The sequence below is a fragment of the Chenopodium album genome, chromosome 22 (assembly GCF_948465745.1).
Source record: "Chenopodium album chromosome 22, dcCheAlbu1.1, whole genome shotgun sequence".
Classification (NCBI taxonomy): Eukaryota; Viridiplantae; Streptophyta; class Magnoliopsida; order Caryophyllales; family Amaranthaceae; genus Chenopodium; species Chenopodium album.
Window position 1 is genome coordinate 8,113,268 of NC_137855.1, and position 20,320 is coordinate 8,133,587.

The window sequence follows — 20,320 nt, forward strand, 5'->3', positions numbered from 1 at the left end:
AATATTGCATATTAACATCTTATGTTTATATGGGGGTGCGGTGGTCAATTCACACACTTTAGTAAGGGTAGATTCGTCATTTAATCGGTGTCTTTAGTTACTCGGTAAACATTCGTCAACAAACGTCAATATACTCCATTCTTGCCAGGCTATGTGTATGTCCCCATTGGTAATTCCTCTACACTAGCAAACTGCACACCTCACCAACCACCACAGGTGGTGGTAAAAATTGTTGTTGCGAAGGAGATGCTTCCCCAAAGGGTTTGATATGGCCCTAATTAACACTATCTGCTACTAGGGTGTCTTTTTGTGTCGTCGTGAAGCGGCGTTGTGACCTCGAAGACGGTGGTGGTGGTGGAAGCCATTTTAGATGAAGATGAAGACGGTTGTTGAGGAACGCAGATGCAAAGACAAAGACGGAGATGGTGGTGGAAGCCATTTTAGATCTAAGGTTCAGTTTTGTAATTTTGTTGTTTTTTTAGTTGGAATTTTTAGGTGTAATCTGTTGGTTGTTAGACTAGAATTTTGATCTCATATGTAATTTGATTATGACTTTGTCGAATTTGAAGAGTAGAGCAAGAGGAGAGAGGAGAGAGAAGGGATGAGAAGGAACGGGGTTGTATGAAGCTCCAGAACAAGAACAAGAGTTACAAAAACGTTAAGAAACGTCAGTTAAGTGGCCCATCAGCAATATCCAAAAATAACATTAAAATATTTCAAGAAGTGCTCATAATTGCGAAAATGCCACCATATTAACATATTTTGTTAATATTGCATATTAACTGGGCATAGCTCTTGATGATAGCTCTTATATTCAATTTCTAGCTATGATTTCTATATTTTTAGCCATTTATATGATTACAAAGTCGAATATTAGTTAGAAATTTGTATAACTCAATCATGAGTAGATTAATTAGTTGATTAACGACATGATTATCATTTGTGTTAAAAAGTAATATAAGTGAGAGCGAGAAAAGTAGATAAAAGTTTGAACTTTTAGGCAATGTTATCTTGAAAATTGTGTATCAATGAATGTATGTACCTTCACGGAATAAACAAGGTATTTATAATAGCATATGGGAGTGTGTGCTGTTAAAGGTTAACCTATAATGTATCATTCTGATTGGATAATTATTGTGAAAAGGACATGTGTCATTATTGAGAGTTATTTAGTTTATTGATTCCTTAGAATGCTATTATCTTACTCACTAGTTTTGTGCCCGTGCGATGCCCGGGTTGTTTATTGAATTCTAAAATAAAATTTTAATTTATATGTTAAATTTTAAAACATATCATTGATACAAAATTAGTTAGGAATTGATGTGTTTTTGTGACGATTTAAACAATGCAGTAGTAATGTAATGACTAATAATAATAATAATAATATTGGTGAAAAACATTTCTGGACCCTTAACCTGAAATAATGACCCTGTCCGAAATGACTCGTGACCTGACTCGAAATAGGTATAAATAATGGATGTGGTACATTTTGAATTGATTCCTTCGCTCCAAAAAAATATTATGATACAAAAAATAAATTTATAAGAGTCAAAATCTAATTATTTTTTTAATAAAATTATAATTCAATTTGTACATATGAAATATTAGTATTTATCGAAAATAAAACTCTAAATTAACAATTTTATCCAAAAATTCTATCCAAATTTGATTGAAAATAAAATTCTAAATTTATTTTTTTATCCTACAAATTGAATTTTATATACCCGTCAAAAAAAAAAAATTATATCTCTATCATACGTGGCACGACACTTTGGCGGAAAGTTGGAACGCCAAGTGTCGCTGTCTCGTCACCTGGCTAAAAGTTTAGCTTTATATATTAGTTATATGATGTGAGCTATGTTTGACGTTGCACAAATAGTCCCTTGATTACATGTTTGAGACTATGAAAGTGACTTGAGACATGTTTCGTAGTAGCTTTTGAGTAGCTTAACCAAGTCAAATTACTTGAGAGTGTTTAGTGATGGAGGTAACTTTTGTCAAAAGCTAATATTATTAGCTTTTATAAGTTAGAGGTAGTTGTTGGTTCTTTTTACCAAAGCAACAACTAATCAATCGATAACCGCTACTTTACCAAACACTCGTACTTCTTGCATTGCCTTGATTACATTCTTTTAGGACTTAGTCTTTAGGTGATTGGATGCACCCTTGGAGAGCCATATTCATTTTAAAAGAAACTTCATGCAAGAATGCATTAATAATTCTAATGTTAAACAAACGCCTACCATGTCTCATATATGCCGCTATTCAAAAAGAAAACAGTCATTTCAAAGATTGGAATAGAAATCTATCTTTCAACAATAATTTTGATGCTCCCCTGAAAATTTCTGTGTTTTTACAATAACCTTATTCCTCCATTTAAAGCCACAAGCCCGTTCTCGCCCTTCATGATCTAGCTAAATTGAAACCAATGTATATGTAAATGTCAAATTTTATCAATCATACATTGTTTTCTCCATTCAAATTATCAGCTCAAGTACAAACTGTCCAAGACAGCGAAACCAGCTGCAACTCCACCCTCATCTGATGAAGAGACCTTTGTCCGCATCAAGTAACCACATTGCTCATTTATGATAATCTTCTCTTTGTTTCTGCACATTACGGAAATCTTGGTGAAATATAACCATTGCAATGTAAATTAATTTAAGCCAATATCCATGTAATGTCGGTAGTGCTTTTCTAATACCACTAAATATAAATTGGTAATAATATTTATGAAGAAAAACACATGGGTGAAGTTCATTACAATGAACATTGAAATGAAACTAATTTCATAAAATTTGATACATTCATTACTCTTACGGTCTAACTTGTATTACCAAGTTTGAGATAAATGTCCCAAAATTTTGTATGCGAATGAGATGTTGCATGACAATTATCTGAGAGAAAACCTTTTTTTTAGGGGGGAGGGGGTGTTCATTCTGCTTCTTTATATCTCCTTCTCATTGCACGAGTGTATATTATGACAGGCAATGAAGAATAAAGTTGAGTGTGTAGTTAAATACCTTAAATAAGCACCATATATTCCCAGCTCTGATATAGCATGATCTTTGTGAAAAATGCCTTCTCGTACCAGAAGTGCTGGGAAAACAGTCGGAAAAATCCTTTGCATAAGGATGTATGCAGCATCTTCTTCGGATCCTCCCTTCTGTATTCTTAGCAGTGCTTCCTTCACCTCATTCCCATAAATGTTGTTTCCTGTGTAGAATGATAATCAAAAATCACAAATTACATTCAAATGAAAAAGTACTCTAATCAAATCAGAAGATCTGCAGATTGTAGTACCTCCGCCTTCTCTCTGCGGTTTCATCACGTATAACTCAGGTCTTTCGATTGCATCAGCAATTATTTCAGTATCATCTAAACTCCATAAGCCCGCAAAGCATTTTCGCAATTTGGCAATGTCTTCTTTGTCATCGAGGAACCTGCTTTAAAAGCAAGGACAAGCTCAGATTCACAGTTCACGATGCTTTTCATATAAAATAATAATAACGATAATATGTTGAACATCAAAGGCTGACTTTTACAAAATATATTTCAAATTTCTAGGATCTCAGTAAATCAAAGATAAATTTTCATGTGTAAACATGCATAATAGACTTCAGCTAGTGACAGAGTTAACTATGCAAGGAATCTATTAGTTCTTGCAGTTTCAAAGACAATTTATTGCTGAAGGTACATAAGAATTCAATTCGAATTAAGAATGTGCATGAAAAATTCAAGAATTACCTTTCAAGCACATTAGGTTTTGCAAGCTCCTGCTGAATCTTCTTGGTACCTGCTAAATGGTATGCAATAGATGGACACTTCACAGCAGATGACTGCTCTATCAATAGCCTAGCTCTCCATTCCTGCAAAGCATAATCTACTATAACATTAGAGCTGAAGTGTGGCTAATCCATAGTTTGAATTAATTTCTATGTTAGGTGATGGGTAAAAGTCAGAAAGTAATAAACAGAAGGAAATTCTTTTTATCCAACAAATCTGATCCCTAAAATATCTCAAGTTATGCCTTGCCAGCTGTTGATGGCAGCTTCTATAAGATCATTTATCAAAAGTTAACCAAAATTTGAAGGTTCACCCTCATAATGATGCAAATAAGATCTTCTAATTATGCACGTACAATTGCTCAGGGGTTTTGACATATTCTTGAATATAGCAGGCACCAAATTATAGACAGAGAGCATTAAATTTCTCATAAAATATGCAATGAAGCATCAAAAACTGCAGCGGTGGAACTAACCAACTCAGAAGGATAATCAGTAGGTGCATAACCAGCTCTGAAATACACCACTGCAACTGCCTCCCCATTTCTGCAAGTGTTCAATGATTCACGTTAGAAATTTGAAGTTATAAAAAACCTCTACAGTCTACACACCCTTCTTCTGTAGTAATAGTAAGGAAATTCAAAGCAGGAAAAGGAAGAAGGGAGGCATAATGTCCTTGTGATGACATACACAGCAAGTGTTCCGTCAGGCAGTAACTTGCCTTCTGCATCAATTTCTGCTAATGTCTTCCTGATAGATGTAACACCATGTGTATTATACAGTTAAGAAAACAGAGGAACAGTGACAGTATAAAAATCCGTGAAATAAATTTCTGAATACCAGTTCAAATATTCACCCTCGTCATGTGAATATAGTCTAGACGCAATTGGTTGACCATTCAAAATAACACTGACATGCGATTACGCTGTTAATAAACCATCTAAGTTGAATGCGCTTGAATAACGAGAGCTTTACAACAACCATCTTTCCACATGTTTTAATAGAAAAAGAAAAAGGATATCTCTCCCTCAATACATCTGAAAGCCAAAGCTGGTCATACATGTTGCGTTCCTCAGCTTGAACTACAACAAGAACAACAGCCCTGCAGAAATTAACAGTTCCATAAGTTATACAAGAGAGCGATCAGGAACAGAAGAGCTTAAAATGCAAAAATTGACCTTGGATTATTGTACTCGCGCCAAGCTTCAGCTAATGCCTTAGCGAATTGTTGAACAGAAGCATTTTCAGGGACCATTCTGAAGTCTAATTGAAGCTGAGTTCCATAGAGACCAAGCAAATTCCTACATTTTAAACTCCAATCTGTCAGCTAGAACTACTTTTGTAACTAAAAGAAATGCATATATATACCATTAGTAGAAGGCGGTATACTTGAATTAATTCAGGGAGCCTTAGTTGAAATTTAGTAATGAGTAAACATTATGTAATCTACAGGGGAAGCAGGAATTCATATTACCTGTGAAGTTCACTGACAAGACACATAAGCCCAGCAAATGAAGATGAGATTGTGTTGAACTCTATTTGGAGAAGTGATTTTGTTTGTGCATCAAGCATGTAATCTGATCGATGTAAGCCCAAACGTATTTCCTATGTTTAGTTTTGAATCAGATTAGACCTCAAATTTCTCAATGCAATAACCATTATTTTTTTCCGCCCTGGTAAGCAAGATGATTGTAGTTCCTGTTCATAACAGTATACAGAAAAAATAATATCACCTCTTTCTTATTGTTGTCTATCATCTTGGAATGAATATCTAACAGTCTCGATGTGAATTCATCTACTTTTCTGGTTCTGTAATATGAAAACAGCTGGAATATTAAGTTTCACATGCACAACCTGCTAATCCAAATCAATAAACTAAGTAGAGGCAAAAGAAAAACCAAAAACCCAGAATGACAAACATAATGTCCAAACAAAAAGTTTGGAATAATTAGGGAGTCTACAGAAGAACAAATCTAACTTGACCTAACATCCCAACTCCCCCTGCTTATATAAGGTTAACTGAGCAGGAGTCTCACTATGCCTTAGTCACAAGGGGTATGTACTGATTATATATCCTTTATAATAAATAATGATACATCCCCTACTAATTAGCAATACACAGAGACAAACTAGGCTGAGTGGCTTAAATGTGAATGATACCTGGTCCATGAATCTCAACAAACTTGAAATATGTAACTCCTATTCCAACCAAAACTACATACATCTGACTCACCAATATGATGGCACTTCACACTAGGAGCAAATAGAGGAGTAGATAGCTAAGCCAATACTCAAATCTAAATGTACAACTGATTCTTGTCCCTGAGTGAGCACCTTATATAGCTAAAGCCAATACTCAAATCCATATGTACACCTGATTCTTGTCTAGAGCGAGCATCTTATATAGCTAAGCCTATACATAAATCCATAAGTGCACCTGAATGCTTGTCGCAGAGCAAGCAACTAGCTAAGCCTATACTCAAATCCATATGTGCCCCACCTGAATCCTTGTCCTAGAGCAAGCAACAAATACCTAAGCCGATACTCTAATTCCTAAGCCTATTCCTAAATTTGTATGTATATTTGATTCTTGTCCCAAAGCGGGCAACTCAAGTAACTCTTCCAGTTTGCTACTTAAATTTAGTGATAAATGAACTAATCTGATTGGTTTCAACAAGATGTACATATTACAAGAATGCAAAATTTGCAATGCACAACATCTACAATGTGGGGACATCGAAAACGAACCTTGACAGCGAGTCCTGGAGAAACTTTGCATCCAAGCTGACACGATCAAAGAGTTCGTTGAAAATAGGAGCTAATTCACATGCTTGCTTGAAGTGATCCTCAGGAAATGAGGCAGGCAAAAGAGAAATTGGGGCATGAACCATACCAACCCCAGGAACTGTCCCTGATTTCTACAACATTACCACCAAATTAAACAGTAAATATTTTCACTTCCATTTAACAACAAAATTACAAATACCCAACTGCCCTCTAAACCAATAATAGCTCTAATAGTCTAATTAAACCAAAACCAACATTTATAAATTCATTATTACTTCCCTTAGTCATGAAGCAAATAACTTCATAAGCATTTGACTTGCATCTTTACTTTGCTCCAAAAATTCATGTTTATTAAACCCCAGAAAACTCTAAATTAAACTTAATTAAATAAAAGAGAAAATACAAACTTCAAAAGCAAACCCAATTCAAAAGTACAAAGGGGTATTGCTAAATCATAATACATTTCACAAGATGGCATTAACATGGAAATTTACCGGCCACAAAATTACGCGTCAATCGGTGTAATTAAAAACGTTCTATATATAAATGATCACAAACCTTAGCAGTTCTATCACCAACGAGAAGCCCATGAAGAGAACACCAAACAAGGGCATCATGAACCAATTTCTGAAGCAAATTGGGATTAATTTCATGAGGATTGAAGATGGGTTTTTCAGAAATTTGTTGTTGGGTTTCAAATGAATCGGATTTGGTGGAGTTTAGAGGAAGAATGGAAGAAGATGGAGATGAAAATTGAGACATGGATGTGTAACTGAGATTGGGTAGATGGGAATAAAATGGAAAAGGTGAGAAATTGTTGAAAGAATTGGATTTGTTATTGATTGGAAGAGTTGAGGAAAGAAAATGAAAAAGGGTGTGATTAGGAGTTGGAGTTGAGAGAGTGGAGCATCCACTTCCCATATTCGTTTTTGTTCTTGCTACAAAGCGTCACTGCTTATGCTTTAAGGAGAGTTTTACATTGGTCAATGGACTAATGGCATTTTGTCTCAAAAAAAAAAAAAAAATGGACTAATGGCATTAGAGATGGGCAAGTGGAGCCGGACGATAGAGTTCGGTTAGGCACGACATGAAATTAGTTTGATATGTAATTAGCCCGCCACAAGCTGATATGAGAAGTATGTTGATAAGTTATGGAGATCATAATCAGGCATAGGCTCAACATGAGCACAATAGGTGACTTACTGACCTTTATATCGATTCGTTATGTTTGACGAATTTACGTAAGTAGTACTCCGTATAAATTACTAAAGGACCCATTAGTAAAGTAGGACCGAGCACAAAGCACAATACAAAGCGTGAGTAAGATTATGCATGGACTTCATTTATGAAAGATCAACACAAGCTCGACACGACACAACTTTTTCTTAACCCATTCTAAAAATGTTAAGTTTGTACACAAGTTCTAATAGTATTGCCTGTATTTAGTCGTGCTAAAAGGCACAAATATGATTGGATTTGGCTCACTACCTCATTGTGTATTCAAAAGAGATAATTTGTTAAAGGAGAAGAGCATTGGTAAGAAAGTAAAGCTAATTATTTTAATTGGCTTGACTATCTAATTGTAATATTGTGTAAATTTGGTTTGACTACCTAATTGTAATGGTGTGTAAGATTATTTAATAAAGGTAAACAATGCATGTTTTTTTTTTTTTTTGAAAGGGAGGTAAACAACGCATGTTGTTTAAAGATATTAATTCTAATTAAACAATACGCATGGTGTTTAAAAAAAAAAAAAAAGCATGTAGATATTATCATTAATAGCATAATGGATTGGATAATAAGAAGGATACAACTATTAATTACTATAAATTTTTGCCAATAATACTCATTCATTATGCAGAAAATGTACAGAATAAAACAATTTATTATATGTTGCTGAGAGATGACTAGTCCAATGTGGCTTTCCTCACAGGATTGCCATTACCACCCTGAGCTGAAGTCTTGGACAAATTTGAACCCACCTTCAGAATGGATCTCAGAGGTCTTATCTCCCCGTCGTTTCTTCTTTCTGTCGCCTCGTTCTTCTTCCTTTTCTTGTTCTCATTTATAATTTCAGGTTCATCTTTAATGCTGACCATCTTTCTTGGAGCTTTAGTTTTAGGTTCACCCACAAATTCTATTGTTATTTTCCCTTGATCATAGGCACCAAGCAATCGAGAAGTTTCATCTTCAATTTCAATCAAAGCCAAAATATCAGAATCTTCAGCTCCATTAATTGAATCAACACGTTGAGAACTCCTTTCCTGTCGATCAATGACAGGCCAACTTGTCATTCGGGTTTGCTGGATTTGAGCTGGAGGACCCAAGGTCACAGGTTTAAGGGCTTGTGCAGCTAAATTTCTCATGATGAAGCAGAACAATCTGTGGCAGATTCCAAGAGATTGAAGCTGCTGTTCATTTTGAACCATTTCTTACGTCGTATGAGAGGCGTTTGAATAACAAAGAAGGTAGGTAGCCTATGTGAAAACATGGTATCCCCTAGCAAAAGTGGAGTGCAAGTGAAAACAAAGGTAGAAGAGATTCTTTTCTTGGATGAAAACCCCACTGTTTTGGTAATCCTAAGAAGAAATATTCTCTCTTTTTTCAGCCAGTTTCCATGTGTAGCAGAAACTTCAACATAAAACGCAATTTAAGCCATAAGAAAATGCAGAATATTTGAACCACTAGAGTAATCTCACATATCCATAATTTATACAATTTGGTTGGAAATATCGATGACAAGGAACATATTAACTTTTGCCTGAAACCCACATCCATGGGTGTATGCCGATATCAAAGCTAGAACGATACTTTGTGAAACAATAACACATGCTCAACTTACAAAATTTCGGCAGAACCAAAATTTGCCTTGCAACTGTACATTACAGGACAATCAAGTCTAACTATGAAGATCTATTTAGGAGGAGGAATTCGTCCACAGAGACGCCAATATGCTCCAGGGTGAAAGAGTGACTTCTCAAATACCCATATATCACGAACAAGTACCTAATCAAACATCAGAATCAGCAGTAAGCGTTTGAATGAGCAAGACAGTACAAAAAGTTAACGTAACCATAAAACACAGACATTAACTTATCCCATAGAACATTCGAACTTACCTTGAATAATGTACTAACATGCACTTTTTTTCATTCTAGCAAAACTGTTGAGTTTTTTTGATAACAACATTTCATATTGCAGGTCTTGATATATATGTACCAGTGTTCAAGACCATTTTTGTCAGATTTACTATTCAGTTTATTTCACAGCATTACAGCAATAATCATCTAGATTTAACTGAACCATTCAAAATAATTTTGGATAATTGGACAATCCAGATACAAACTTAAAAGGATTATTTTGTAAATATATAGTTCGGTTCAGATACATTTAGATTTGGGTTTAATATTTCCTCTGCTACGTCCAGTCGGTTCGATGTCATTTTGATCAGAATGTACTCTGTAGATCAAGTTGATTTGTCATGAATCATGAATGATATTAAAATGACTACAACAGTTAACAATGATAACATTCCAAATTATTGATTTGCAAAATGCAAATAGCTAAATGCAACAATTTACGCCTTGCCCAGTCAGCTGCAGCATTTCCAGCCAAGTTGATTAGAAGGAAATAATTCAAAATAAATAAGAAGTATGTAGTAATATATACAAATTTTTATTTTTTATTTATTTTATTTATTTTTTATTATTAATCCGAAATCACCCCTATGCCAAGGCTTTAATCTCACAGCAACCAACACCTGAGACAATTAAAATGAATCACTCATAACATAAGCCTACTTCCGCCTTCACAAACTCACAAAGCCACCCATGAATATAACCATTAGCAGACCTCGTCAACTCAAATCAAATCCACTTCATCTAATCATATTTTCCCTTTCCCTTCCACATTTCTACTACCCTCATTTTTCGTATTCTCCATCCCCACTTCCCCAATACACCAACCCACCCACTACAACTCTCTCTCTCTCTCTCTCCCCAACCCAGGTGCCCACCCCCCAGCCACCTCCACCAGCAATCCTATTGTCCACAGTCCAACCCACCCAACTCCCTTTCCAAGAGTCCTGGAATTATAGCAACACATTCATCCAACTCCACGTCTCCTTAGTGTCACTTTCAGGGCTGCTACAAATGCCTATTGCTGCTGGTTGTCGACTGCCATAGATGATGCTCTTTGCTGCCAAAAATTCACTGGTGATACAGTTGCATTTGTTACCCTTGCTATCCTCCATCTAGCCTGCCTATCTCTTCTCTCTCTTCCTAACCCATCTCTTCCCCCCACCCCCACCCCCCAAACATACTCACCTTATCCTTTGGTGTAATATAGAGCTGAGTGAAGAAAAACGTGAGAGGTTAAGAGAAGGGGGGGGGGGTAACTTAGTTGGAAACTCGAGTGTTTGTGGTGGAGGAAATCTTAGAGGGAGAAGGGGTAAGGTATATGGTGACTTTGAAAGTAATGTGCTGATGACTAATGTCTTTGGTTCAAGTACATAGGTATGTTTGTAAATTAGAGATAGAGAGAAGGGTGGGGTGGATTTTAAATAAGAAAACTATGTAGCTATTTTAATTAGGATAATAAACAGGGTGGTTCATATTGAATTTTTTGGTTGCAGGTGGCTATGTGAATGAAGCTCTACATAGGGATGTTTAGGGCCAATAATGCAAATTTATTGCATACAAAGAACAATCAATGAAAAATAATATACCAAAAGGAAGAAAAATTCAAGTCAATAAATGGATCGTGTCAGCAGTATTCAAACTGTAATCAATTGATATCACTTTCAACTCAATTTAGACGCTAGCAAAATTGGAGTTGGTTTGTATCAACTGGGTTGAGGTTTTGGGATCAAGATTTGTTAGTCATTTTCAGAAAAGTTTTGGTCTGGGTGGTTGAGTTCTAGATAACTGGACCTTAGTCAATGTCTCCATGTCTATAATCTTCTAATGTAATCACAAAATCTAAAATGAGAAGAGTAGCCAAATACTACCATGTGGTTGTTGAAGAATTTTCAAACAAAATCAAGAAAAATCACATAATATATTACAGTCAATTGGCCATGATATCAAGATGAAAAATGCAACACTACCTCTTTATTTTTGTCTCCAGCAACAGCAGTGCCGTCAGAACTATAAGCCTCAAACTTCTGCAAGAAAATCATCTCAATCATCTTCCAATTGCAATGGGAAACAGATAAGAAAAATCCAATAATCACGTTAAAAGCGCATTTGGTGCAACGCCAGAGAAAAAAAGAGGGGGGGGGGGGCAAATTGGAATTTCACAACATGGAAGAATGGAGCTTTAGGTTAGCTGAATCCCATGAATTATCCCATTCCCTTCTCTATTCCCAATGCCAACTAACAAACAAGGGAATTTTTGGGATTAAAATTCCCAGTCCCACCCTCAATTCCCATATACCAAACAACTCCATAGTTGACATCTCGATATTTCATGTGTATCTCTTCAACTCTCTTTACATTTCAAGAGTCTCACCAAAAACTTGTGTTATAGAAACACTGTTTATGACATTTACATTCAGCCTCGTAAACAGAGCATATAGCATCTTCAAAACTAGCACACATTCCCTTCTTACGGGCATAGCACTATAATTAGTGATTTAGCTTAAGCATGTTTCAATTGAGCATATATGAAAAACTAATCAGCATTAAACAAAAGGCACTTGCAGCAGTTGACTAGATACCACTGAGGTGTTCCATTGAAACGAAGAATACCTGTTTTGTAAGGAACTCAAGGGTCAGCTGTATGAAAACCTTCTTAAGGTCATTGCGGTCAACACCAATCTGGAATCAGAATATTAAGAAATAAGATTCACTTCAAAAATAGGTTAAAATAAAATTGCTTGAACAAAAATGGAGACTGAACCTCAATATTTAATTATACATATTTTCCACACTGAAACAATTTACTAAGCTGTTTTTCACTAGCATAAGGAAATTATGCTACAGCAAAGACCACAGCTTCTAAACAACACAGCCACAGGCAGCCTACTTCTACAAGAGCATCAAGAGACCATCTGTAGAATAGTCACAAAGCAATAAAAAGCTAGTTTAATTATATTTATCTTTCCTCTCAAATAAGGCACAGCAGTCAACATGCTTTCAATCTATGTGGCACTACTAATTCCAAAATAAACAAAGAACAAAGGAGCTTAACGTAAACAGCAATGTAAAGAGCTACATGAAATACCCTATATAAAAATGACATCCAAACCCTTCCATTATGTCAGAACTCAGAAACAAAGGCTCAAGAACAACCAAAGTAATTTAGTAACTTGGGAGAGCACCGGAGCTTCATACTTCATAGTACTCTCTTAAATTAAAACTTCATAGAATATATTCGACTCTGCTCCACGAAGGGGAAGTAGAAAGAAAAAAGCTATGCAGAACGCATTTCAAAAAAAAAAAAAAAGGGCATCAATAAAGTAAAGACTCGAAGGCAACGCAATTGACTAAGTCTAACATCACTTGATGAACAATATTTAAAGGGAATGACAGTAAGTGAACCAAGATCTGAAATGATAAATCCCAGTAATTCCAGAAGGGATATGGGAGCCAAGACACAAGTTGCAGCCATAATTCCTCAACCCCCCCCCCCCCCCCCCCCTTTTCCCCTTTTAAAAAAATTCTTTACCCATTAAAGAAAAGGATGTAACAGATTACAGGCCAACTCAACTAATCAGCCTCGACTTTAACTTGTTACGTGAATATAATCTACCAAACTAGACATAAAATCAAGAAAAGATAAACACATTTCCCACGCAATACTTTTCTCCACACAAAACTAAGAATAGATAAATGCATCTCCAGCCGGAACTCTATGCACGGACTAAACAACATCCTCAAGGCTGAAGTAACCAGCTTCCACACCAAAAAATAAATAAAAAATCAAATCAAATAGTATCATATCATATCAAATGAAATAAAATATTTAAAGGATCAACAACATAATTCCTCCTTAGTCCTTATGAATGCCATAAATGCATTTTTGGTAAAGCAACCACAGCTAAAGGTAGCTTAGAAAGATCACATATTGTGCTAAAGAGAATGAAATACAAAGCCAAGCAGGAGGAATATATCATCCGTTTGCTACAATAAACACGAGCTACATCGATTAGATAAGTAGAAAACCCTTCCCTTAAGTACTCCTTTTGCCTGACATTCCGAAATATTACCATATAACATATTACTCAATGGAAAATTTGGCAATACATTGAGATATCCAAAATAAGTAAGTTTTTACCCATCCTTTGCGGCAACCTCATCAAATAAAGCAAAAGCTAAGAAACACTTGTTAGGAGAAGACTTCAACTGCTAAATAGCCTTAGAAGGAACATCAAGATAGTAATATTCCTCATCAGGAAAACCACAGAAGCTTAAGAGTAGAGGGAGACTTTCTTGTCATGCAACTATACAAGTAATCACCTTTATATACAACTATATGACTACCTAAGAAAGAAACTACATAAAAGTAAAAAAAAAACAAAATTTATATTCTTATGAAGGTAACATTAATATCCTACATATTATTCATTCCATGGCACCAATTCTTGGAGGGTATCATCCTTAGAAGAAACAACCCTTAAAGATGCAGATATTGGTCGATTCCCCCTATCAAGTACTATGCAAAACCAGCAGCGTAAATCTACTTTTCACTAAAGGCCCCACCAAAGGTTGAAAAATTTTGTGGACCTACAATAAACAAATCCCACTTCTCTGATACAAGGATTTATTAAAATAAATTTGTGAATCCATAATAGACTTCAAACCCCAATTCTCTGAGACTGTAGTGGGCGCAGTCCTTGAGAGCGACCCATCCTCCTTTTATCTTTATGACCTTACACAACTCCTGATTCTTGACAGATCCTAAAGTACCTAGACTTCCAACCTCCATGTCTTTTTTTTTCTTATTTTTTGAAACTCTTAATAAACATCCTTTTGATCAAACGCCCCACTCCCAAAGAGGAATTAATCTTATCTCATTTAGTAACAGCCTTTTTTTCATTAGACAAAAGCCACTTAATAAGGAACAAATCAAGATAAAGTTGTATAAATGTAGAGAGGCTAGAGTATTCCAAAAGATAATGAAGGTGTTCATGTTAAAAAATATGACTAACAGAAGAAGAAAAGCACAGCAAAGCAAATAATATGTTTCTTCAGAAGAAGTGTATTTTATTCGCACTACATATTGTGAAAGTTGTCTTTCCAAGCTCAGTGCAATATTTTATGAAGCACTTTTTAACGGATTGAGTGTGAAATGATAGAAACTTGCCAGTCTAGCTCGCAGGGTTCGGATTTTGATAGCTGGCTCAACCAATTCCCAATAGACACTGCTCCACATTGTTTCTCTCATTTTAATATCATTTTTCAGGACCTGTATGAATTAAGCCTTGTCAGATTTGTAAATAAGTCAAAGGAAAGATCTCTCAGGAAAACTGTAAATGATTATAAACTCACTGAGAACATGTTTTCCGTAACCAATTTCCTCAATGAAGTTTTATCTCCATGTGCAAGGAATGCATTAATCTGTGAAGGAAGAACTTCTTAGATACACAGTTAGCTCAGCAAAAATATATGAACAGTCCAGACATAAGATGCAACCCATAACCTAGTCAGCTGTGTTGGATGTTTTCTAACTTAAAAAGAAAAAGGAAGATCCATAATTATTAATTGATGCTATTACCCGTATCAAAAAAACATTTGGTTGCTTCATAAAACATTAACCACCACAAAGAATAAGAAAACAAGCTAAAATAATCTATTAGCTATAAAAATACAGATCATCAACCCATACATATCTTCCTTTTTATGTGTGATTGGGTTTGTAATGACCTCATAATGCCTATAATCCTTTAATTAGCCACATAAAACAAAATTAGTACTAACTCTCCTTTACATTATTAGTATTGCTGAAATTAACAAGTTTCTAACATTGAATATTGATTTATTTAATTTTTTCAATGAAATTACAAAAGTTTGTGAATCCTGCTACTAGATCTAGACGGTTTACAAAGATCAAGAAACAAATAGTACATATGTGCTTTATGTTCATTTCATTTAAAATCCATAGGAACTTGAAACATCCATTTGTTGGTTCTAAAATTCTCAAGGACCGGAAAGTAATAGGCAAGTCAAATATTGTTACCGTATAAGGCATACCTCTTTATATAATTCAAACGCCTCTTTATAGAACCCCTGTTTCGAATACCCAAATTTCCTCAATTTGGAGATAGCATAGGCGCTTTTCATCTACAAATAAACGGCACACAACAATGAATAATATCTGCAACTGACAACAAAGGAGATCTGAATAATTGAGTGTAGAACATGGCTTCATTCTTTTCTCTTGAAAACTCTTTATCTAAACTTATCAAGATGTATCGGCTTTAATGTGAACTACTTCAAACTATAAGTAAGCTGTAAAATAGACTCAGTAGCTCTCATTTAAATTGTCAACCCTTATCTGAAACTTATTATCTGTAAAAATATGTAAAGATCAATATCACAATCCTGAGTCTCATCCAAATAATAATAACAACTCCCTCCATCCCAAAATAGTTCGAGCACTTTCCAATTTCATCCATCACAAATTAGTTTAAAGTCCTTTTTTGGTATGGTCAATTATCTATTATATCCTACCTTACTTTTGGATCCACAATCTCCTTTTCACATCTACTTTTCTAATAAAATAACGCTGAGATTAATAATATATTCCTTGTCTCCACTCTCCACCCATTATTCTCTATCATCTGTCTGATTAATGATATCCTTTAAACTAAAGTGCTTGGGATAGTTCAACTAGAAATGTAAACCATACAAGACTAATTTACCCCCGTGTATTTTGAGAAACCGCACTAGTACATATGCAACATAAATCCAACAAACTGCAAAGATAAAGCAAAGTCGAAGAATATACTAAAGTAAGAGCACATTGAGAATTACGATAGATCAGCCTTGCTAAGACAATTAACAGAAGAAGACCACAATTGTTTCAGAGCAAGAACAGAGGGGAAAATTAATATGCAAATTATGAAAAGTTTACCTCTATGATCATGTCTTCCTTCGTTCTTCTCCATCCACTTCTAGTGAACCATCTAAAACAGAAACATAAAGAAGAGCTCCCACCATAAGAAAAACAAATAAAAAAATCAAAGAATTCTTTTTAAGTCTAATTCGCCAAATAGAGGATAACAACAAAACAGAACTTGTTACAGGAAACTAAGAGCAAAAAAGGCAAATAAAACATATATTTCCTCCATATAAAAATTTTCATTCCAACAATTGGATTTTGAGTTTTTGACACTATTCACTTACGATCATTTGACCATATATTGTGATGTTTACGTAGGGAAGATTATAATCATGTGGGGTATTGTTAGATTCATCTCAATATATAACTTCAACATATAAACTTTTAAAGATTTTCATGGGTATGTGATTGAAGAAATTAATAGTTAAAGTTGTGCATCGGGATACCATGAAACTTCAATTGTATATAAAAAGAACAAAGTAAACACCATGTTAAAATACTACAATTAATTGATTACGATACAATGCCAATATGGCATAAAAACTATATCCACAACTCACAAGCATGATAATCAAATGAAAATATCCTTCTATTAACAATACTGATATTAGTTTCATAATCAGCATCAGTATGACAGGTTGAAGGATGAAGGATATGGAAGTCAACTATATTTTCTTATACTCTAAATAATATCAAAATGGACCTTTGTGGAAAGATGGAAGAGAATTTCTTAAAAAAAAACCCACCTTTTCAAGAATGAGATTGGTTCTCGAGGCCCATATGGTTCATAGATAAATCCAGGGCTAAGCATTGCAACTTGCATGGCCCCCTGCATGAATAATTAAGCAAAAAAATTCAAATTTTCTTTAGATAGAATCTTGCCAAAAACAACCAAAGAATAAGATGGGCAAAAGACCACTCAATATTAGCAGACAAAGAAAATTTTGAGAAGTTTAAAATTTCAAATAACAGAAAGGAAAAGGTGGATGAATAATTATCATTGGCATCAGCATGTACAACTAAAAAAGACATTAGGAATAAGTTGAACAGGTTAAATCACTTACATACATAGTTGAGAATTGCATAATTAAAAGAAATTTATAAGGCTTAAGGAAATAGGAGTACCTAAGGCACGCACACACACACACACACACACACACACACACACACACACACACACACACACGTGCACGTTTTAATTTCATTTACTAGGCCCACAATATTTTACTCCCTTCATTCAAAGTTTAATCCAATTTTTTCAATCCAAAATTATAAGTAATGCTGCAATCCTACAATATTGCCAATGGAAAATTAATTTAGGATTATAGGTCATTTATCTATCAATGCAGTAGTTAAAGACATTTTATAAAATAGCATTGCAATTTCAGCAGTTTTATTTATTTAAATTCTTAATGTGTAAGTGTAGCTAAAGTGACATAATTTGGATTATTGTTCACGAAGGGGTTGCAACTCAAAATTCTTGTCTGAATCAAAGTTACTATAGTGAATTCTTACCAACATAGCTTACCCCTTAAAAAGGATTGCATTAGGAACATCCAAGAGATGCTTCATAAATATATTAAAAAAAAAAAGGGATAAAATTTAATCCGAATTGTTCTTCCAATGCCAGTACTAGAGTTACATGCGATTAAACAAGGTAGCAGAGAAAGATGTACAGTTTACTAATGCAACATTAAGTAAATTACAATGAGCATCACTTAGATTATGAAAAAGTATAGCCAGGCAAATTACCATCTGTCGTGCTTGATGAGGGGCTTTTGCTTGTGTTGATAATGACCTAGCTTCATATAAAAACACTGATATCTCAGCAGCCTGATATTAAGGATCAGAGAAATGTCACATGTTGTAAAACAAGCTATGATCATGTAAGACAATATGACAATTTATAGATGAAAAGAATTAGTTTTATCAGCTGACAGCAAAGAATAATGTTTAGTTTGAGGTGTCTACCATTGTAGAGCGAAGCACCCCTGCTCTTCCATGAGCCAGTGGATAGTTTTGACTCTTGTATAAAAAAGAATCTGTCCTGCACAAGTTATCTTGAGGCCCTTATAACACCAAATAAAATCATGTAAGCATGTATATATCAACTTGACAGGAAAAACATTCTCATGAAGTCACAATCATATCATCCGCTTTCAGTATTGGCATTTATTTACATACCCAACAAGGAGCAAAATAGAATGGAATGGTTGTAAGATTTGTAACTACAAGGAGCATATTAATTTTTTTTAGGCCACAAAAATGTTCCACTAAGAGCATGTTTGGCATAGTGTTTTTGAAATTTTAAGTGATGGTAAAGAAATCAATAAACCATTTCCATTACCTATAATTTGGTATGACCGTATGAGAGGTGTGGTAACATGCTCCATGACTTAGGGGTAGCCAATACCCACCATTTACTAAGTCTTCCATCCCTATGTAACAAACATGATTCCCACCTCAATCCCCAATTTGACACAAGGTATTCCTTTCCATATGCATACCCAAGAAAAAATAATGGTAACACTTTACATTATTCTTTCTCCTTGTTTCCATTCAAATTCTAAGAGTGGAACGGAATATCAATAGCACTTACTGAAATTTAGGTTTACAGTTCTTATATTTTAAATTTTAAGGTGCGCTTCTCTACCCCTCCCTACCTCAAGAATGTGATTACTCTGATCAGCTTTTTCTTCAATCCCCTTTTCAAAAGTTCACATTAAAACCCTATTCAAAGTTTCTTAGGAAAGCCACTTTGTCCTCACGCCTGCTTACTTATTGACATTGCACTCGAATAACAACTTCAATTAAAAGAAAGGTTAAAATTCTAAGTTCCCATCTCATTGTACACATAAAAATTTAATCTTGCACAATAATCTCTCATTCCTTATTAATCAATCGTATAATTCCCACATTAAAATAAAATTAAGTTATAATAATCTTCAACTAAACTAATATAAATTTAAAATGTATCAAAATAGCATCAAAATCAAATTTCAATTTATGAAACAATGGCAGCAACAATAAGCATAGAATTGAGAATTAGTACCGTTAATTATAGCATTAGCGTAAGCTCTTGAGCTTCCCAGACTGCAAAAACATTGAAAAATAGATCAAATAAATTAATATTTCTGAAAGAAAGAAAATTAAATTCCAGGAGTTCAAAAAAAAAAAAAAGGAGAGTCAACTAGAACTAAGAACTCAAAAAATACATAAAATGTGCAAAAAATATGAAAAAGAAATTCTTACGCAAATGAATGTTGTTGAAGCTGGACCAATTTTGATAGATTTGAAATAACATTAGATCGTAAAAGCGCCATTTTCGATCAAATTAGAGTTTTTTTATTGGAAAATGGTGGGGAAGAGAGAAAGGGGGGAGAAGGGGTTTTGCGGAAGGAGTAAGAGGGTTTAATGAGGAAGGATCTGCTACGTCATTGCTCCCCTGCTCCTCTGTTTTTTTTTTTAATATTCCGTAAAAATAATTTCAAAATAAGTTTACTCCCTCCGTTTTTAAATTCTCCGTACTTGCTTCATTTCTCCATGCGCGGAGTTTTAAAAGAAATTGGAGAAAGTATTCGTACTAAAATATGGAGGTAGTGGGGTTCGTGAAAAATAAAAAATTGTAGAAAATAAAAGTGGTGGAGAGAATTGAAGGTAAGAGTATATATATTGGATCCAAT

The 20,320-nt window shown here is 34.6% G+C and overlaps 2 protein-coding genes across 3 annotated transcripts; both read right to left on the reverse strand.

Moving 5' to 3' along the window:
- Positions 1 to 2,264: 2,264 nt before the first annotated feature.
- On the reverse strand, positions 2,265 to 7,523 carry LOC145603673 (glutathione synthetase, chloroplastic-like). Its single transcript, XM_081659622.1, has 12 exons — positions 7,131 to 7,523; positions 6,534 to 6,703; positions 5,519 to 5,594; positions 5,260 to 5,390; positions 4,964 to 5,086; positions 4,806 to 4,887; positions 4,476 to 4,555; positions 4,262 to 4,331; positions 3,748 to 3,869; positions 3,304 to 3,443; positions 3,024 to 3,216; positions 2,265 to 2,609 (listed from the first exon to the last, which is right to left on the reverse strand). Exons 1-12 carry the CDS (start codon positions 7,491 to 7,493, stop codon positions 2,486 to 2,488), a joined length of 1,674 nt encoding a protein of 557 aa, XP_081515748.1. The 5' UTR covers positions 7,494 to 7,523; the 3' UTR covers positions 2,265 to 2,485.
- Positions 7,524 to 9,238: 1,715 nt separating this feature from the next.
- Positions 9,239 to 20,141, reverse strand: LOC145603702 (uncharacterized). 2 transcript variants are annotated; one of them, XM_081659662.1, is made up of 12 exons: positions 19,890 to 20,141; positions 19,690 to 19,730; positions 18,609 to 18,679; positions 18,390 to 18,470; positions 17,384 to 17,466; positions 16,650 to 16,701; positions 15,767 to 15,856; positions 15,065 to 15,133; positions 14,880 to 14,981; positions 12,323 to 12,391; positions 11,680 to 11,736; positions 9,239 to 9,578 (listed from the first exon to the last, which is right to left on the reverse strand). In XM_081659662.1, the coding sequence occupies exons 1-12, from the start codon at positions 19,958 to 19,960 to the stop codon at positions 9,486 to 9,488; spliced, it is 879 nt and encodes a 292-aa protein (XP_081515788.1). In that variant the 5' UTR covers positions 19,961 to 20,141; the 3' UTR covers positions 9,239 to 9,485. The 2 variants fall into 2 exon arrangements, with proteins under 2 accessions (XP_081515788.1, XP_081515787.1); XM_081659661.1 differs by having other exon boundaries at positions 18,609 to 18,706; positions 19,890 to 20,138.
- Positions 20,142 to 20,320: the final 179 nt, after the last annotated feature.